This window comes from Tachysurus fulvidraco, chromosome 19 (assembly GCF_022655615.1).
Source record: "Tachysurus fulvidraco isolate hzauxx_2018 chromosome 19, HZAU_PFXX_2.0, whole genome shotgun sequence".
In the NCBI taxonomy this organism is placed as follows: Eukaryota; Metazoa; Chordata; class Actinopteri; order Siluriformes; family Bagridae; genus Tachysurus; species Tachysurus fulvidraco.
This window is the reverse complement of record NC_062536.1, coordinates 16,726,097-16,747,543: the sequence shown is the minus strand read 5'-3', so window position 1 is coordinate 16,747,543 and position 21,447 is coordinate 16,726,097. Positions and strand designations below refer to the sequence as shown.

General features: G+C 41.7%; 1 protein-coding gene across 10 annotated transcripts in view; it reads right to left on the bottom strand.

The window, feature by feature from the left end:
• Positions 1 to 652: 652 nt before the first annotated feature.
• erc1b (ELKS/RAB6-interacting/CAST family member 1b) overlaps positions 653 to 21,447 on the bottom strand; it is a 198,666-nt gene continuing 177,871 nt past the window's right edge. For 8 of the 10 annotated variants that reach the window (XM_047803716.1, XM_047803718.1, XM_027151398.2 and 5 more), the window contains 2 exons: positions 20,262 to 20,447; positions 653 to 5,680 (listed from right to left, as the gene is read on the bottom strand). In XM_047803716.1, coding sequence (XP_047659672.1) covers positions 5,543 to 5,680; positions 20,262 to 20,447 — 324 coding nt within the window. In that variant the 3' untranslated portion in view covers positions 653 to 5,542. Of the gene's footprint in view, positions 5,681 to 20,261; positions 20,448 to 21,447 lie in introns of those variants that run through there. The other 2 variants (XM_047803720.1, XM_027151405.2) reach the window with 1 other exon arrangement.

Genomic DNA, 21,447 nt, shown 5'->3' with positions numbered 1-21,447 from the left:
GTTTTTATTTATAGCCCTGATCTAATCACCAACGGTTATGTATTAAAAGATTAACTGTCATACTGGTTGTTTATACACAAGGAATTTGTTCCCGGAGACCTGACTGTCTGAACGCTCCTGGATTTCAGACGTACTAAGATTTAATATGTTTCTAAAAGTGAACCATAACACAAACAATTCCTGTGTAGATGTTCATCATTTTAAGCGTCTTCCTGATATGAGTAAAAGAAAAGGTATGAACTGAGATGAGATGAAGGCGATTCTGTCCGGCCAAAACCGCTGCTGCTCTCTCTCTCTCTCTGTGTGTGTGTGTGTGTGTGTGTGTTAAACCTGAAGGAAAGAGAAGGATATCTGAAAGCACTTGAGCCCTTCAGAAGATCTATCTTCAGTTCTATCTTCATCCCATCCTCACTGTGGAATGTGTGATGCAGTGACAGAATGAGTGAAAGACCTGCAGGGAAGAAACAAGTGCGAGAGACACCACTAACACACACACACACACACACACACACACACACACAGTAAAAGGAAGGACCTGATAAGAGACCATTCAAAGGAACAGCACGAGTGTGTGTGCGTGTGTGTGGTGCGTGTTTGTTTGTGTCGATATGGCAACACCACACGAATAAAAACCCCACAAGACTCGGAGTGAGACGGCTGATAACGAAGTGTTTGTATTTAGAAAAGAAAAAAAAAATGAACACAATACGTCTCATGATGCTCAGCTTTCGGTTTTCTTTTTCTTTTTTTTGGTACACAAATCTCCAACTCTTACACAAACAGAGAGGGGGAAATTTTTTTTTTATATATATAGAAGGAAGCAAATGAAACCCAGATATGGTAAAGAATTGTTTTTTAAAACATCTTTTCCTTTATTAAATGTATTAAATTAAGGTGGAAATGGGGTAGGAACCCTCCAGGACTGTGGCAGTGTGCTGGGGAAAAACGAACCACTAATTACAATATTATAGATATTTTATAAATCCTCTGAAATAAGGATGTAAGATATGAGAGATATAAGAGAGGAGCCCGATTCGGTGGACTTCACAATGTGTGGTCAATCTGTGCATTCTGTCATTAGAGGGAGGGGGAGAAAATAAAAAAAATAAAAAGGGGGATACAAAAAACTTTCAGAAAATTGCACGTCTTTGGTTCGACCTTCACGACTTAACACGAGGAGCCTTCGGTTCAGCTTTGGTTCATTTTAACAGTAGACTCGGCTGCATTCGGTGTCACGCAGACGGACGTGTCCTGATCCATCGGCAGCTGTTTAACGCTCTTTCGGTTCTCTGTAAACCGATGGGAACGGACGTGACGGATGCACAAAAAATGCGGAGCGTTTGAGTAAACGGTGCCGATAGTACACGAGTGGATAAGTAAACTGTTTAATAGAGAGCTACTTAAAGGGTCGTAACACGCGAGTGTCGCTTTTAAACACGAGCTCTAAACGACAGGAAACACAAAAGCATCCGGATCGTGTTTCACGCTCGGATAAAGCTGACCTGCGATCCAGAGTCACAGTTTTAGTAGTTAAAACAAGGCTAGGGACCAGCGAGCACATGTGGAGCACAGTCATGGAGGGAGGCTTTTTTTTAACCCCTGAACACACGTAAACATTAGCGATTTAAAAAAAAAGGAAATAAAAGCGACACTTTTAATCTCCCACATTTGAACAGGATGTGGGAAAAAGAACTGAACGTAAGTAGAGTATTGAGCACATAGCGACGATACATCATCCACACGGTAACTGTGTTAACAGCTTGTATTTGACACTTAGAAAGTATTTGAGAGATCGTCGTCTCGTATCGTTGCGTGAGACGTAGGGGCGTGTGGCGGACGTTTTGTTCAGACGGACTTCTTCCCCCTTCGTAGACGACGTTGTGAGAAAAAAACAACAAAAACAACCCAAAAAACAACCCAACGACAGCACGGAGTTCGACTCTATTCGTCTCCCTTTATCAGCTGATATACAAATATAGATGTGTGTACGTGTAAGGGGGGTAGGGTGGGGGGGGGCTAAACGAGTCCAGGCAGAATTTCTCTGGCAGTGTTCTCATCGCTGAGTGAACAGACGAGAGCAATAGCAAATAAATCAGACTCTCAAAGATGAGCGCTGACCTTTACTGTTGCGATCTTGTCACGTGTTAAAAAAGATTTAGAAAAGAAAAACAAACAAAAAAAAAAAAAGATGAGTGACGGCGTGTTTTTGCGTGTTTGTTTCTAACGATCCTCGGCGATACCGTCGACTCCCAGACGGCGTGAGCGGAGACCTGACTGCGCGCTCCACACTGATAGATAATGGAAAAATTCCACAATGAAATGAGAAGATGAAGGATTGAGTATGGCATTGCTTTAAAAAGACAACACTAGAGAACATTCGAGGCTTCACCTCCCTTTCTATATGCACTTGACAGAGAGAAAGGGAGGGAGAGAGAGAGAGAGAGAGAGAGAGAGAGAGAGAGAAGCTAAAGCAATGCCTTGTGCATAATTATACGAGCAGATGTGCTTCTGACCTGCCACTCTTCCAAATATGCAAAGGCACCGTAACTTAAAGTGCGACGTGTAACTTATGAAGAATGAAACAACGAACCGAGCCGGCTTTAGACGATATGAAGAAGCATCCTGAAAAACTTGAAGGTCAGTGAGGGAAGCTGAGAGTCACTACATATGACACGCATGAGAGAATCTCCTCCTCGTCCTCTTCCTCTTCCTCCTCCTCCTCCAGCACTTTCCCCTCTCTGATCTGTTTCTGGTTACTCGGTCTTGTTTTCTGACTGAATTCGGAGCTGACTGGAGGCAGGCATCGGGGAACGTTAAGAGTGTGCCTCATAAATCCTGCTTGTGTGTGTGAAAGTGGATGTGTAAGAGTGAGCATGTGCGAGAGGCCTGTGTTTAGTCTAAGCTTGGATACTCAGCCACAGCCCTGATAACTGAGCCCCATATTTCAGAGGCTGTAGAGTACCGAGCCAAAACACAGTGCACTCTGTGTGTGTGTGTGTGTGTGTGTGTGTGAGAGAGAGAGATGAGACAAGAGAGAAAAAGAAGCTGAGATTAGTGTGCATGCTCTGTCGCATAAAGAAACCCATCAGGATTAATCGTGGCAATAAAAACTGTAATAAAATCATTTGGGTTTGTGCCGTGCCGTCTCAGGGCGTTTCCTCGGTATTGCCAACATAAAGCGAGGCATCATTACGTACTGCATCATTAAACACTGGCACAAACGGGCTCTCGTTAACCTTTGGATCGTCTCATTCATACTGTACGAACGAAAAATAGAGTCGAGTGCAAAAGTTTACACCCCCCGTGGTTACAACTCATCTAAAAAAAAAATGCAGGAGGATCCGTTTAAACCCCAAGCAAAATAGACCGCGAGAGACGTTAGACATGCAAAGAAAACTATTAGAGGATATCTAGATCACATTTATAAAGAGAGAAGAATGCAAACTTAGACACCGTCTTGTTTTCTATTTGAAACTTTAACATCTTAACATGAGCGGTTTAACCGTATTTGGTATTTAGCGAAAACGTGAAAGAGCCAATTGGATAAATTCGCCTGCACAAAAAGACACCGAGGATTGTGTGTTTGGGTTAAATAGACACTCTGATTTTGCACGTTTGCTTTAATAATAATAATAATAATAAGAAAAAAAAAATAGAAAATACACAACGGTGTCAAACAGATTTAATTAAGAATTAATTGATTGAGAAACTAGTGACTGTGTGCGCAAGCGAACATGATCCAAAAGCAGGGATTATGTTTGTAGACATTTGAAAACATTACACTTATTTATTGAGATATATTAGTATCTAAAAAAACGAGCAATTTTCTTAAAACGATGCTCCGATTGTAAGTAAACGGAGCCTGTAGTAACACGCTGTTTTTTAAGGTCAGTCGTCTTTAATATGTGTAGCTTCCATCCGGATACTTCTTTGACTGCATGTGTTTGTTATTTAAAAAGGAAGTTTATCTCGTATCGCATGCCGATTTTATGTGTTTGGGATCTTAAATAGAGACCGTTACCTCGTCGGCTAATGGAGAGATACGTGCTGTAAAATCCGCTTGATTCACTCGAGTCTATGTTTGAGTAAAACGAACGTATTTCTCTCTTATCTGTCTCCTTGTACCTGTTTGGTGGCATGACTGTGTGTGTGTGTGTGTGTGTGTGTGTGTTAATAAGAAAGATAAAGCCTTGCAGAGATCAGAGACGTGGAAATATACCAACGCTGCTTATCGCTGCAGTGAAACGCAGGACTGCAGGTTGAAACCGAGAGAGGAGAGAGACGAGAGAGAGACGAGAGACAGGCGAGAGAGCACGTCTCTGTGGGGTACGTCTCTGTGTCGTCCTCGTCTGTGGGACAATCGACTCCGGGTGAGTAATTGATGAGGCAATATTTATGATGAGTTGACCCTGCTTTCAGACACCCTTGGCCCTGGAGATAGAGACTCATATAATCATAAACGGTGAGAAGATTCACCTTGTGTACGTGGGGACAAGGGGCTCGAGAGCAGGAGAGAAAGAGATAAAGAACAGCGGAATAACCCCCTCCGTTGAAATAAGAGTTATTTGCGTTAGTTTCGACCAGCAGAAGTAACAGTCACTTGGGTGAAACGCTTATTCAGGCTACTATACAATTTACACAATACACCACCAGTCCCCCCCCCCCCCCTTTATATCTATATATCTATCTGTAATAAAACCAGGTCTCAGGAACTCCTCCTAATCCTGCTAATAATAATCCCTTTTCTAATTTCCTTAAAGGATTCAGCCAAACAAACAGTAGCGGCAATAATCCTCAGAACATGACCGGTTCTCTCCTGCTCTCCCAGGCGATTTGGGCAAAATTAAAATACAACTCTAAAGGGAATTCTGGGTAGTAACAGGGTTACGGATCGACCTACAGTGCTGAATGATGGCATTTGATACAGTAGAGAGCAAATGGCTCTAAAGTGAATTCATATGACTCACTTCGATAGGCTTAGAAAAGAGAAAAGGACGTTTTCGGTGCTCCTGCATCTGGAGGCCATCAGAGAGCAGATTTATGGACTCGGAGAGAGATATAGAGACTGAGATGGAAAGAGAGAGAGAGAGAGAGAGAGAGAGAGAGAGAGAGAGAGAGAGAGAGAGAGAGAGCACGAAAGCCTCTTCATGTTAAGGGTAAGATGTTTTGGTTTCACTCATACTGATGGACTTAATGGACTTCTACTTTAATACTGCACCACACCACTTCATCTCAGTGTGTTTATGTGTGTGTGAGCGAGCTGTAAACATCGAGGACTTGGAGCCGTTAACCAGCAGAGAGGAGGATAGGTAGGTGATGAGAGACAGTGTCATGAGACCACTGATGCAGGGACGACCCCCACGAGGCTTGTTCGGCTGTGCGTCCCAATTTACACTCCAGCTCCTTCCTGTCTGGCGTCTGGAAGTGTGGGTTTAGATGCACGCTGGTGTCCTTGAGCCCGTAGTTTTGAGTCACAAAAAAGAAGAAGAAGGAAAAAAAAGAATGGGGGTGTGGGGGAGTGAAAGAGAGCACGATGTCACGTTCAGCACGACTCCTCCAGTGCGTTGACGACCTGCTCCAGGATGTCAGGGCAGTGGTCTGCGATCTGCTGCAGGACGGAGTTGGCGTATTCCTGCAGCTCGGCGCTCTCTCGCTCGCATTGCTCCAGCTCTGATTCCAGCTGCAGAGGAAAGGAGAAGATCATCAGCTTCGTTCACTCGTATCATTATTATTATTATTATTATTATTAAACAAAGTCACTACACCATGTTGTTATAGGAAACTAATCAACAGTCTGGTTCTCCTATAACAGCATGCCTGGGAGCATGTACTCCTCTTATCCCGGAGTGATTTGGCAAAATGTGGCAATAATTATGTGTTATATGTGTTAGCCAGAAACAATGTGTCCCTTCCAACAACAGCCTTTATTATTATTATTATTTTTTAATAAGTTGTCAAAAAGAATGTGCAAAATCCTCAATCCTGAAGACTTTCCAGTGACAAAAAAAAACTAACCGTTATTCTTAGAAAAAACGGTGAATGAGCTGTGATTATTAGAACATTTAATACAAACAAATACAGTTGGTATTCCAAAAAAAATCAAAAGTCTTATGGTCATCGGGTCTAAAACGTAAAGCTGTGATATGAATTAAACGCTTTCACGAATGAATAATAACACGATTTAGAGCTCGTTATTAAACTCGGTCAGATTTAACGAGCGACCGAAAGGATTTTTTTTTCCTCCCGTCAATTTCCGAAACTCGACTCGACGTGCTCTTTACAGCCGTTCCTGCATGGTCCTTCTGCCCCACTGTGAACACAGAAGCCTGTCTGGGACGAGGAGAACTGAAAAGAAGTCGAGTGCACTATAAAGTTCTCAGCTCAGACCAGACCAAGAGTGTCTGCATGCTGAAAAATGTGATTGAGCACAGATGAGGTGCAAATAAGTCAAGAAAAAAAAAATGGAGATAGAGTGAGTGAAAGAGAGAGAGATGTGAGAGTTCAGGAAGGTGTGAAGCAGCAGTCAGCTTCTCCTTCTGCTCTCTCCTCCACCTGCTGACTGTGTGACTTCCCGTTAACACCCGCTCATTAAAACAGTGCAGGAAAGGCCCGTCTCTGCAAAGTGCATCATTTAGACCGCTCTAACACAGCTTTGGGCTTGGAATTCGTTTCGATGGTTTTAATTTTCCGCTCGTTAAAAGAAGCTGAGGCTAAAAATAAGTCTTTAACATTTTTACTGAATCTCATGCGCTAATGATAATCACAGGTGAGAATGTCATTAATACTCAGAGCTGCACAGGCGACTTGGACCAGCAGGAGAAACCGGAGCAGTGTGATGGCCAACGATACCCAATGCCAAGTGGTCTAAAAAATATGCTATAGCAGGAGCAGGTGCCCCAGACCAGCATTTTCTCACACGCTCATAAACACACACACACACACACACACACACACACACACACACACACACACACACACACACACACACACACACACACACACACACACACACACACACACACACACACACACACACACACACACACACACACCCACCCACCCATTAACACTCCCGTTAACACAATGCACCAACTAATGGGAGAAAACAAGGAGAAAAAAAATAATAAAGAGGGAAATAAAGTTATGTGCCAAGAAACTAAAAAGATTTTTGTGCCAGTGGTAAACCTGAACGTTTAGCTATGTTAGGAATGAAGTAGGTGAGTAAATAAATATAGGCTAAAAAATATAAATAAGGTATTAAAACAGTTCCTGTAGTATGATCGATAAGACATTTAAAAATATATGTGTTGAATATTATCATTATTACTACACAGTTACACTAAATATTATCTAATCTTTTTAGTATTCACTTAGTATTTTAGTATTACTTAAAAATAATTAATGCTTTTCAAAAAATATGAACAACCAAAAATGTTTTTCTAATAATAATAATAATAACAATAATAATAACAACAACAACAACAACAATAGTTATTATTGTTGTTGTTGTTATTATTATTGTTATTATTATTATTAGTATTATTATTATTATTATGAAATCATCATTTGGTTTTCTTTCTTTTTTCCCCCTCTCGGGTTTTGAGTCCAGCGTGTCCTAAATTTCACTCCCAGTTCTGGCTTCAGTGAAGAATTTTTATTTCAGTGAATTGCTCGTTGCTCTAGCTTTACCCAGCAGGACCTTTCATTCGTCCGCCCCAAATTTTCCCCAAAGGTACCTGGGCCTCTGTGAACAGGCGAAAGATCTGATGTGCTGCAAGACCTTTAAAGTGCCTTTCAGATCTAAACACAGTCCGTTGATCCAAAATCTAAAGCTCTATACATGCAGAAAGCAGACCATTTTTGCAAAGAAACACACACACACACACACACACACACACACACACACACACACACACACACACACACACACACACACACACACACACACAAAGCTGTTTTCTTTGGCTTTCCCAAATTTAACAAGGCTAATGCTAAAGACATCTGTAACAATAAGGAGAGCGCATATTCATACATCATAAAACGCACTTCCTCTTTACGTATTTTCTTGTGTGCTCCTGGATTGAATGCACGCTTCATAATTAATAAAACAAAACAAGGTTTGGGTGGTTTAGATGGCGCGGTGCAGTTCTAGCTGTCAGGCCAGTGTTTGTACAACTGCAGGGTAAACATGCCTGACCAGCAGTGAGAATGACAAGCATCCATTCCTGATACACAGAGCTAGTGCTAATGCTACGCTCCGCTTGCTCAGGCTCCGGATGGAGGAAAGTCCGTGACGGATAGGCCCGAGAAAGACTTTCCATATCTGGGCGTCTGTGCCGAGACGAAATGGGAAAAAGATTAAATTCTAAAGAAAAAAAAAAGAAAAGCGACTGGAAGGGGCAATCAGAATCTAAGTGGACCTGCAAAAGTTTATACAAGGATACACACTGGCGTTTACTGACATTTAATTTCAGAAACATGGCCAAGACTCCATGCTGAGTGTCAAATTCTGAACTTACATCTATCCTCGATAGAGCACACGATTAAGAATAAGACTGAAATATAGATTCTGACATACTCTTCCAGCTTAGAGGTTCATGTCTCGGGAAGTGGTTTCTGGTCCATATTTAGACTTCCACTTCGGGCCTGAATGACCCTTTGGGAAAATGGGACACATGGGAAAATGAAGACACAGAAGAGAGGAGCTGGTAGAATGGAGGAAAGAAACTTGGAGTTGTATGAGGAGGGTTAATGAGGCTCATCGGTGGGTGATATATGGTGCCCGATGCGAGGCCGACGGCTGCAGTCATGCTGTCTATCTGAGCTCCATTAAGAACACACAGCAGGGAAGTGGAGAAGGTTTGGGGCTCAGAGCTACCTAATCAAATCTGGAAAAACAAAACAAAAATCCCACTGGTAGAAGTATAAGGGGTGGAGCAGAGGAACATGAAACAGTGATCAACCTACAGTACATCTAGATAAACCACTAACCTGCTGGACACTGACTGGAACCCATGACCCTTGGTGGGTTTTCAGTCTAAAATCTAAAATATACTAATTTGTCTGATGCAGAAAATATAAAAGGACATTCTGCATGTTGGTCTTCTGGAGACAAAAAAAAAGAAGCTTTAAGACACGGAGAGAGAAAACGAGACGTTTCTCAAAGTCGTGCTAATAACAGATACTTCTATCCTTCCATCAAGCCTTAATATTGAGAAAGTTAAGGCTACATGTTCGTTCTGCCAAGCCGACAGCTTTCTCGATGCTTTTTCAATTATTTTACCTTTCTATTCGATTTTCAAACGGGTCGAATTTGTGGAAAATCCGTAGACTTGAAATGGTTTTCATAGACCGATGTTTATAATTCAATTATTTCTTTGTTCTTAAGCCCTGGCATCCTCTGTTGTTCTGAGTAATAACTCTGTGACAGTTCTGGCCTGTCAGAAATCTGATCTCGCCACATCTATAGAGAACAATCTGCACATGCAAAACCCTCATTACGGGTGGAAGTGATGCAATTATCCTATTTACGCAAATTATTCTTTGTAAATAAGGCAGGAGACCCCCCACTGATTACATATGTGATTTATAAGCAAATTTGTACCCGGTATTTATGGTCATGGTAAATGTTTCCACCGATTGAGCGCGATTATAAATACAGGAATGAGTTCTGATAGTAATAGTGAAATTCAAAAGAAAAACATCCTAAAATGTTTATTAATCCAACCGAGCCTTAGAACTTTGAGGCTAATTACTGCGAAGCTGAACATCCGTCAGATGGAAACAAACAGGGCCTTTTCGCTAGAAGCTGATTAGGACCAGAGTTTAGACATGAACGGATTTCAAAGGCGAATTTTCACTGACAATATAATGTGTTCTAAGATTAGTCCAAGACCTGGACACGACTCAGTGAGGGGAGGTTAAAGCAAAAGGAGATCTTCGGGGCGAGCAAAAAATGCGGCGAGACCGCCGTCGCTTCTCTCGGGCTTTACTATGTCTACTTAGTAGAGATCCTCTGAAAAAACAGAACAGTAAAGATAACATGGAGCTTAAAGATAAGAAGAAGGTATCTGTCTCATTATCTGTCTCCCAAACTGGTTCCCTTTCTCAGCCTTGACCCAAAACCCCGAGGTGGAGAGAGGAGGAGGAGGAGGAGGAGGAGGAAGAAGGAGGAAACAGGAGTGAAATAAAAAGAGAGGATGTTTTTTGCTGTGTGTGTGTGTGTGTGTGTGTGTGTGTGTGTGTGTTTCTCTGTTATCACAGTGGATTCTTATTGCGTGTTATCACACCTTTACTGCTAGGACGCTCTCTGAGCTCCAGATAAACAGCAGCCGGATCACAGTGAGTGCAGAAACGACTCGACTCTCTCGAACGTGTATAAAAAAAAAAAAAAAATGACGACACGGAAAAGACCCGCGTTAGCAACCGCGCTTTTATATTTCGCACAAAACAGGATTGTGCCTGACGACCTCCAAAATCTCCTACATGACATGTTCTTTCTGCTCTTCCAGCCTTCGTCCCCATGTTGCTCATCAGGTCTAACCTTCGAACCCTTCATCCCGCCTTCTTGTCCTGACTTCCATTTGTCTTTCCACCTCACTTCCCCTTCACACCGCCCCAGAGAGAGTGAAAGAAAGTGGAGAAAAAGAGAGACGTGGATATAAATTAGGCCGTGAGCTGAGTGCTCCCCTGGCATGCTGGTTAAATCAGAGGGATAAAGATGACGGCCATGGGCAAGCCCTGTCCTTGGCTGGATCCAGACTGAGTTTCCATCAGTGCCAGGATAAAGAGAGGGGGGGGAAAAAAAAAAAAAAAAAAAGAGACTAGGGGCTAGGTCTAAAATGTGCAGATCTGCTAAAGCAATCAAATCTCTTTCAATAAATCTGCATAAAGTGAAAAAATAAAATAAAATAGATGACAGACTTTCCTCTAAATGTGACGAGTACAAAAGCGACGATACTCTGAGTAGGAAATGGTGCTTTTTCACTTCAGCAAAATTAGACATTAGGCTTTAAACTGTGTAAACTGCTTTGCTTTTAAGAAAATCCCACCGAATCTCCGGGTGCCCCTTCATCCCCCCTACAATAAACCGAGATGAGGTCACTGCAATATTCCCTGATTCTGTTGAAATCCCCTCACCCCAAGCCAGAGCACTAATGCTCCCCAGCGGAGTTCCCTTTCTGGCACTGCAGTGGAATGTATCCCTACGGTGTGTCTTACAGTCTGACAGCTCCCCCAAACCACACCTCACCTCTCCGTCGTCCGGCTCAGGTACATGAGGTTAAGGGGTTAAAGGGGAAGGCGTGGACTCTGATGGAGTAGACAGATTGTTACTATATGTGAACTGATGAGGAATGAAAAGAAATGAAATGAAATAAATCTCAGAATATGAGAAAATGAGCTGTGATGTTATTATAAATGGTGGATTTGTTTACTAAGATCCCAAATAAACAGTATTTGTGTGTGTGTGTGTGTGTGTGTGTGTGTGTGTGTGTGTGTGTGTGTGTGTGTGTGTGTGTGTGCAATCAAATAAATTGTAAGCTTTATGAGGAACATGTGCATCAAAACTCGCATGAGGTTTACATCAAGTGAGATGAAATGTGTTCAGAAACATTCGGATTATTTTAGAAGGTTAAAAGAAGGTTTAAATCACGCAATATATTTGTATGCTCTTATAATCCCTGTCCCTTTATTTGTGTTATACTGCACACACAGTTGAGGTTCCTCGAGTAGCCTTCAGAGGCATCGAATCTCACTGCGTCCGTCAAGGCTGATTATCATGTTAGCATAAAGTTTTTCCACCTTTAGCCAGAAAATGAGCCAAACTCTATATTCATTTGGACAAATGGGTAAAGACAACGTTGCTTTTTTCTTTGGAGTTGTCATAGATAGACTCACTAGTGGAAGTCGTGGCCTAATGGTTAGAGAGGTTAGAGAGTTTGACTCCTAACGCTGAGGTTGTAGGTTCGGGTCTTTATTAATTTCTTTTCATAAAGCACGGACATTTAAATTAAGATACAAGTCTTTACTTAACTCGGTTCTCCAGACTGATGTATGGTTCCAGTCAATCTTTCTTCCTCTGTATATTTTTACCCTGTGCATTGGACACTCTACACTACCCTTCATGACACTCCCTTATAAGACAAGAGTGGACTCGCTGGAGCCTGGACTTTGCCCCGACGGTGAAGGGTTGTGGTTGCTGCACTAAACAGAACCGGCTGCATCTGATTAAAAATGCCTGAGGTTAAGTCCGATCTGTGCAGCACCATCAATCGAGCCGTGTTTCTGGGCTAAAACGTCCAGGAGCGGACGCACGAGTCACACCCGATGCCAACCGCAGCGCTGGATGAGGTCAAACAGATTGGTGGTGCTGAGTATCCAATACAATCACAATGAAAGCTCGGTTTGCAATAACTTTAGCGCACACGCCCACCACAAAATAATAAAAACCTGATTTAAACTTCTACGATATTAAACGTCTAGGATTTGTCAGCACTTAGGTCATGTTTTCAAAATTCTACAACTAAAAAAAAACGGTTCTTTTATTTTAATTTGCTTTGTATTTAAGCTCTTAAAACAAACTACAGTACCATTAAATTAGGGAAAGAGAAAAGAAGAATAATGTCCTTTAGATTTAATAGCTAAAGAACAAGTTGACTGCACAGGACACTGAAGGAAATGATGTTTTCTTCATACGCTTTATTGAGAGAGTCAATTTACCTTCTTGTGTGGGAAGTTTATGAATCAACCTTTAATACAAAACTGTACTTTTTTTTTTTTTTTTAAATAAATTTTCAAGAAAGTAAACATTTCCGGTGTTAAGAGGAAAGCAGGCAAGACGTTGATGAACAGTGAAGTCCGAGAGAGGCCTCTAGTGAAATACTTTCAGTAGAAATGATATTCCCAGCTACAACTTGAGTGGTCAGTAGTTTTGGAAATATTTACATGGACTATTTGGGTTATGTCCTTATTTTTGCTTTAAAGATTTTGCTGTCACGGACTCGGCGACACGGAGCGTTCTCTAAACTTCGGTAGAAGAGATAAGACGGAAGCTAAATCTGACCTTTTGTCCGAAGGAGTTAATCGATCACACATTTGTGTAGAAATAACTTTAGAAACTTGAATATTAAACGCCTCCTTTATATGTATTCAACTTTATACAAAATTCCAAAAAACTGTGTATATTTATGGATTTGAATGAAAATAAATTCCCAAATTAGTTTGGTGTGAGTTCAGACTTTAGGAATTGCGTGGATTGTGAAGCTGTACGTCACGGTGTAATACGTACAGTAAAGCTGAGCTGTTAATTCTGTTTCTAATGTAAAGCCTGCAAAAATATACCTAAAATACTCACCGTACGGTAAATATCAAACATGCCTAAAATACTCAACAAAGTGTATTGCAGCAAGTAAACTAGAGGGAAAGACGTGCAGCCTATAAAGTGTTTAGGGTGTAGAAGACTAGAGCTAGTTTTTTAGTCTCTTCTGAGACATGTTTGTATTTGGGGGGATTTTTAGGGGACTAGTGATTGATGTTTGTTATGAAGTGCGGAAAAGTGCGCTCTTTAGACTGACTAAGACCGATCGTATCTTCTGAACAAGCTGACACGGCAGCGTAGGCTTTTATTCCTGCTAATCGGCAGCTCGTCACTCTGCGGAAGTTCCTGTGCCGCTAGTAGCTCTTTAAAAGAACTTAACAGCTCACTACACATGTGTAAAAATCCATTACTCAACCAGGGAGGTTCATAAATGTCTTCTCTTAAGTCGGGATAATGGTTTTTTATTAATACGATAGGTCCTGTGTGTGCTTTGGCGCGGCTAGTACGGCTGCTGACCGGCTAAGCCAATGATAGCAAATACCTGAGACGAAACTTTGAGAGGAATTCGTGGAAAGATCAAAAGTGACATTTTCCATGTTTAACTCTGCCTGAAACAGCAGTCAGGACGGAGACGTGAACTGGAGGTGAAGGTTGTCGTTCGGAACGGACGGTGGATTTTGTTCGAGCCCACGGTGACCCCTTCATCTGTTGGGGACTGATTTTTGGTTTTAGCCTCAGCACAGTTCACTTATAATCAGAAAGGAGTCGTGTTGATTGTTTTAGGGCTTTGGTGTCACACTGATCTGAGCTACACGGAACTTAAAGACAAAACTTTACACGGGTTCTGAACCCAACGCTGGCTTCTGGTCCGTTTGCAGATATTTTTACATCAGTGAAAATAAGTTTGCTGAAAGTGTAATATAATGCACGGTTCGCTGCGGCCTTGTTCTGCCATGTTTACTCCCATTTCCTGCCTGTTTAAATTAGCCTGCATTTATGCTCCCCAGGATTCATGGGCCTGTCAGCCCACAGCTGGCCACAACAGGCTTCCGGCAGCAGACTGCACTGAGAACAGTCACGTATCCACCACCGCAGCTCACGACCGCTCGGCCGGGGTGCCACATTCACACCGAGCCTTCTCTTCTACAATAAAGGATTTCAAGCAAATAAAAATAAGAGCCGATCGTCCCAAAACGGTAGGAGTGATGTTTGCAGCTTGTACAGTGAAAAACTCTCCGTGAAGCTGTTGTGCACTGTAGTGACCGAACATCCGACGTGTCACTCAGTTACAGAAGCAGTGAAAGCTCTGACAGTAGAAGCTCTGCTGGCTGTTGTGACACTGATATCCATCGTACAGTAGTTTCTCTCTGACCCTGTGTGATGTATGATATAAAGAAACCGATTCGCTTAAACAATCTTTCCTGATTTGTTCAAAAGCAAATAAAATGGATATGCAGCTCTGGCTTGTCCGAACACACCTCTCCGAAGAGTCAGAAAAATAGATAACGACGCGGGAGAGGATGGACACCGATACCGATTGTTTTGACTAGAAATGTATTATCTAAGATCAGCGCCCATTTATTTGTACTACGCGCAGTCGAGTGCAAAGGTTTGCATAGCCATAAAAAGAAAAAGAAAAAAAAAAAGGAGAAGAAATGCACAAAAAGAAAAAGTACTTTACACCAAAACGTTTAACAGATTGCTTTAAAAAAACAAAAAAAACAAATTAAAAAATAAAAAAGGCAGAATAGAGAATAACGGTACAATTTTGCATCTCGGCTTGTGAGGGTGATTTATTCTCTAACGCATTGCAGGCCCACCTTTTTGCCTGTAGAACTGTCTCCAGGGACAATTTATCCCACTTCAAGGTTAAGAGTACAGCGTGTGTGTTTGGTTTCCACGTCTTGGCGGACGCTTTCTTTTTATTGTCTCGATTTTTTCCCCCCTCCTAGTTTTCTCCTCTTGTTCTGTTTGTGTGTGTGTATGTGTGTGTGTGTATTCTTTGCCGATTCTGGATGTCATTTTGGATTCTCTTATTTGTAATATTCCTCTCCATTTGCAGATTTAGAGGCCCTTCAGGGCGTGTTGTTTTTTTTTTTTTTTAAATTGTGCCAAATGTCTTTAGATCAAATAACGTGGAGAGGATTGCTGATCATGATCGGTTCAGATTTGCTCATAAAGACTTAAAAGAACAAACTTATATGTGACAAAGCTCATAAGCGCACTAAACTTAAATGTACCCAAAAGTTATGTTCTTTGTTCGGAGAGCTTATTACCGATGGGTCGCCTCATGTCTAAAAGACCTTGTAGTGAGTCGGTCACTTGAACAGAAGTGCTACATCTTGTGAATGAAAAACAACAACAACTAATAAAACCACATTTACAGCATAAGGGAGAGGAAAAAGGCCATAAAACTAGAACTGACCACAACAGAGGACGAGCAGCAGTCTGGATGGATAGAGTCTGGCTGACTGTGTGACATAAATGGAGGGGTGTGAGCTCGTTAAAAACAAGTGTGTGTGTGTGTGTGTGTGTGTGTGTGTGTGTGTGTAAATGTGTGTGTTTAAATTTACTGTCTGGATCCTAGTGAAGAAGGAAAAAAAAAACCCCAACCGATCCTCCATGCCACTCGCAGTATTGTCGCAAGACTAGCAAACACTTTTGCTTTTATTATGCAAACTAAAGTCTATCTATATGTTGAAGCGGCGTTACTGGAATATAATGGGTGGAGAAAGTTGGGTAGGATTTAATTACAACCCAGTTCACTTAAAAACCTTTTATATGCTTCTAAAACACACACACACACACACACACGCACAAACATGCACACACACACACACACACACACACACACACACACACACACACACGCACGCACACACACGTATAAAGTGTGTGACTTGACTGGATGTCTACGGAGTTTACGTTTCACTCGTGCACCCGAACAAGAAGTAATGTGCAGAGTGTATTATAAAAGCTTTATGCAGAGGGATCTGCTTTTTCACATGACTTCACGGCTCTCGGGACAGGAAACGTGTGGATTCAACTGCTGACTAAAATAGTGTATCTGTGCTGAGCAAATATACACCCAAGAAACACTTTTGGTGTGATTTTGTGTGTGTGAGAGACATCCATCACATGGATGGAATAAATCCTACTGTAGGAATAACAGTCTAGGAAAACCATAATGATGATAATGTCATCATAATGATTATAATATGAAATTCATGACCTAAATGACCTATAATTCCATATTATAATCATCCTTTTATGCATCATTTTTATGTTCCAGCAGATAGAAACAGCCGTTCTCTCACCATCCCCTCTTTTTCTTTCCATTGAAGACAGAATGACCGTCACTAAGAAACCGTAAAGCACTTCCTCTGTTCTGTGATGAAAGACTCACAACTTTAACTTTAACCTACAGATATAAATTGCTGACACTGGAGACTCCTTCCAAAAGTGCTTAATAAACATAATAATGAGGGCATTAACACAACAAAGGAAACATATCGTCGTCGTCATCATCATCATCATCATCATCATCATCATCAAGCTGAATTAAACGGTGGTAGCTCAGTGGTTAAGATGTTGGACTACTGATCAGAAGGTTGTGAGTTTGAATCCCAAGCCCACCAAGCTGCCACCGATGGGCCCTTGAGGCAAGGCCCTCATCCCTCAATTGCTGAGTTGTATTAAAATACTGAGATAAAAATGTAAGCCACGCCGGATAAGGGCGTAATGTAACGTAAATGTAAAGTATTGGTTGTCCTTATAAAGACAAAGGGCTTCAGGACAATTCGGGGCAGTAGACATGATCATCACCAAGCTCTGTATCTCATCCAGTAACAATTTAGGAGCTAAAATAAAGCACATTTTCTTGTAAAATCTGAAGCCTGGTTAAGACCACAGACCTGCTGAAGACCACAGAATGCTGAAATGATGATATGACCAGGTTCAGATGATAGCAGCGCGGCTATTAAACGACACGCCGCTAAAAGTGCCCATCAAAATTCTTTCTTCCGATGTGTCCTTAATGTGGGATAAAGACGTCATGAGGGAATTACAACAGATCAGAAGACAGGCGATAAATCGCGCCTTTTCTCAGCCGTGCAGGTCCAAGCGCTCTGCTATCCGATCCCCCTTATGTCATGAAGCAGATAGCGATCTTCAATATTACTGCAGTGTACAGTAATAAAGCATAATAAAGGAAGGACAGTAAGCCAACAGACAGGAGGGATGAGTTCCAAATACGTAGATGAGGAGCGAGGTCAAGGAAGATATCAGTCAGACACGCCAGTGAAAGCTCGCGTCTCGTCCAATCCCACATCTGAAACTGATTCTGCTATTAGAGGAAGACTCCGAGTTCGAACAGCAGAATCTCACCCTAGGTTACATGCCTTGAACTGTACATATGGCACGCACATGCACAGCATCTGAAACACCAAATGCTTTAGATCCAGTTGGTATGGAGAAGGTTACATGATATACGCGCGTTTTAATGTGTCCGACCGGGCAGAAATCGAAATATTCATGATCTCTCTTTAGGACTCTCGGGTTTTCAACATCGCCAAAATGAGACCTGGCAAGTGTGTCTGAGGGACAAGGTGTGAGCGGTGGTGAGCATCCATCTGTGCTTCTCTTTACATTTCTGTACAACTTCGCTTCGGTGAACAATTCACCAATGAAAAAGACTCTGATCACCAAAATCAGCAGCAGTCTTTAACCTCAGTGATAATACACATTTACATTTACAGCATTTAGCAGAAGCCCTTACTTACACCCTCGACTTACATTTTTATACGACTGAGCGATTGAGGGTTAAGGGCCTTGCTCAGGGGCCCAGCAGTTGCAGCTTAGCAGACGTAGGAATAGAACTCACAAGTATCCGATTGGTAGCCCAACACCTTAACCACTAGGCTACCACATCCCTCTGTTACATATTACATACACTAACTATTATGTAGCTAAGTAGATACTGTATGAGTGACATTTAATACATAAGCAAATAACCTGAAACATTAATAAACCCTTTATAGAGTACTGTTGTCTGCCCCACCTGCACTTTGTGTGTACAAAACTAGATTTTTACATTTGGGTATCAATATGATTCGATTGTTCGATCCTCAACCGTATCTTTAGCAGCGATTGCATTAGAATTTCCTGAAGATCGTAAGAAGCAGTGTACACTCCTTACTTATTTTTTTTTGTCCCCTTTATATTCAGGTTGCCAGATTACTCGTCATAAAGCCTTTAACGTCCTTATGCTATTTGAGTGGATGCTAATGAACCATATTTTGTGCTTTTGCTAATTCTCTGCTAACCTTTTCGATCCTTGCTAGTTATTGAAGAGCTAACCGCAGCCTGCTAAATTCAAGTTCCTGAAAGGTTAAAGATTGGTTTTCAGGGTGAAATGCTGTTAAAATGCTATAAATGTAAATTTAGATATAGATGTAAACGACACGCCGACTGTGGAACCACAGCACACGGTGTTACTTCTAACTGACGCGATCAGTCAATTTGTGGGTGTTTTAGATGAAACTCGGCCCTTTTGATCCACCAGACCATCAGAAGCACCTCATGGAGCAACAACACAAGCTGGTACAAACAAACTCCTGCATCTTTTGCTGATTTTAACCCCAGCAGGTCTCCTGTAATGCCAGCCAAGATCTGTCTGAATTAAATCACTGCAAATAATTTAATTTCACAACGATGACAGAGATTCGAAGGCCTGCTAGGTTTTTGTCGAGCGGTAGCCAGCGATGACTGATGCACAGACTTCTGTAAGGACTGGAAAAGCCTTTCTCTCAGTATGCATTCCTGCTGATGAAAGCGGTCGCTCAGGAAGGAAAAGAAATGCGCAGCCATTTTATTCTCTTTTTCCATATTCAAGAAAGAAAAATGGAAGAACATTTAAACTGACTCATTACTGGAGGGTAAAAAATAATAATAATAATGAAAGAAAAAAAAAAAAAAAAACCTCAAACAAACAAAAAAAAAACAACAACTTTTAAACAGTATTTGTTACCGAGCCAAAAGGTTGTCATTGCGTAGCCTATATGTGAAAAAACACAAACCAAAAAAAAACAAAAACGCTTTTCTATAAACGTGAAGACGAGCCAAAAACCTGCCAGGAAGACAGTTCACTATGCTGAAAAACACATGAGCATTGTACGCAGCTTGGCTACACTGCTGCATATCACTCTTCTTGAAGAATGAGGGTTGTTTTAACATGAGTATAATGCGTATATATGGACTTCCAGACAATTTCTTTTTTTTTTTTTTAAGTTTCATTATGGGTGCAAAAATTGGGAAAATATGCTTGGGGAACGTAACCTACCGACTGTCTGCAGACAATTTACAGGCATAGCGAATAGAAATATGGCTTACAAAAGTGTGACACAATAAATAAATAAATAAAAATAATGCATTGCTGTATTCCTGGAAAAAAAAAAAATGATCAAAGTGAGATGAGATCTTCACGTGACGTTTCCTTCTCGGTCACGCTTAAATCCCCTCCTTCCTTTACCTCTGGCTTTGAGAAAGACTTGGGTAGCGTTTGAGTTAGACGTTTGTTCGGGTACGAGAATTTAAGGCTAATAAAAGCAATATATTGGACTATTTATTTTCTGTAGGAACACATTTTACTCTATAAAGAGGCCTAATGGCATTTACACACAGCCAGTCTGATTCACAAAGCCAATAGGAGATTTATGGGCAGTGGGCTTTAGTGTCAGCTAGGGGCTCACTCATGGGCCAAACCAGATGGATTTAATAATCAATGAGGACAATTCCAAATAACTAAAGAAGCCTTCGCAATGCCGTGTCCACGCACGGCACTGGATCTTTGGCGGGTTTGCGTATCTCATTTGCGTATACGCTGATACGCCGAGTGCTAAAATGATGCCGATCATCAGTGCAAACATCTTTAACCGTCACTCACCTCCTCCCGGCTCATCTTCTGTAGCTCTTCCTCCCAGGCGTCCCTCTGGCTGCGGTGGTAAGCTGAGGGTGGAGCCAGGTCCTGCAGGATGTGGGGGTCTCTCTCATGACAAAGGGCTGTGAGGTGGCCAATGTACAATTTCAGCTTACTGCGGTTCTGATTGAGGTCTATAAGAGGGGAAATAATCTGTAAGAGAAGAGAAAAAGATGAGTCCTGTTAGCGATACGATCCAGCCGAAATCCACTGTGCTGCGACGTTTCCAAACAGGAAGCACGTTTAAGAAGCCAGGACACAAATGGAATATCTGTTACCATATGTGACTGGTCAGGGAGAGCCAATATTCGGAAAAAGCGATAAACAGTGACACAACGTAAATGGTATCAGATGATGAGAAAAAAATTTGTAATATAAAACACATTACTAAATCACAGTAAATCACAATCACATAATGGTGTAATCAAAATTCTTTATGGAAGAAGGATCTGAAAGAAGTAAAAAAGTGTGTTCTAAGCCCAGAAACCTTATCATACATCATATAACTCAGTCTGATTTGTAATTGGACAAACATTCCACACGATTATGGCCTTCTTCTGATTACCCTGAAGAAAATATGCAGATACGGGGAACAGACATGCACACGTATGTTAAGGCTGTTGCGCATATCTCCATTTTACACACACAAACACACACACACAATGTCAGTGATACAGCTTGCCATACACACCCTGTCTGCCCATCTGACATGTTGAGCAAGTGAAATGTACACTCATTTAGACCATATGTGCCTTGGAGTACCTTCCTGGCCTTTTATAAGGAGTGAAGCTTGGGTATGAAAGAGATGCTTGGCCCAACACATTCTTCATCCCCGAGTCCGTTTGATCTTCTCGCACAGAGTAAAAGAGAAGGATGGATAAAATACTGCGGGCTCCAGAGAGGAGGGAGGAAAGGTGTGGGCAGACAAGGAGATACAGCGGCGGCCAGCGTGGAGCCGAGTAACAGGATAGGTGTGCTAAGGTAGACCCAAACCCCTGGCCTGCCAGAACCCTCCTTCAGCCTGCTAACTGCCTGGCTCAGTTTTTAAGTGATTGAGTGTTGCACATGCTAAATACTCGCTATTGTCTTTGGACAGATTGAGGATCATTTCTCAGAGCCTCTGCATTCAACATGTGACAAAAGAACCTTTTGA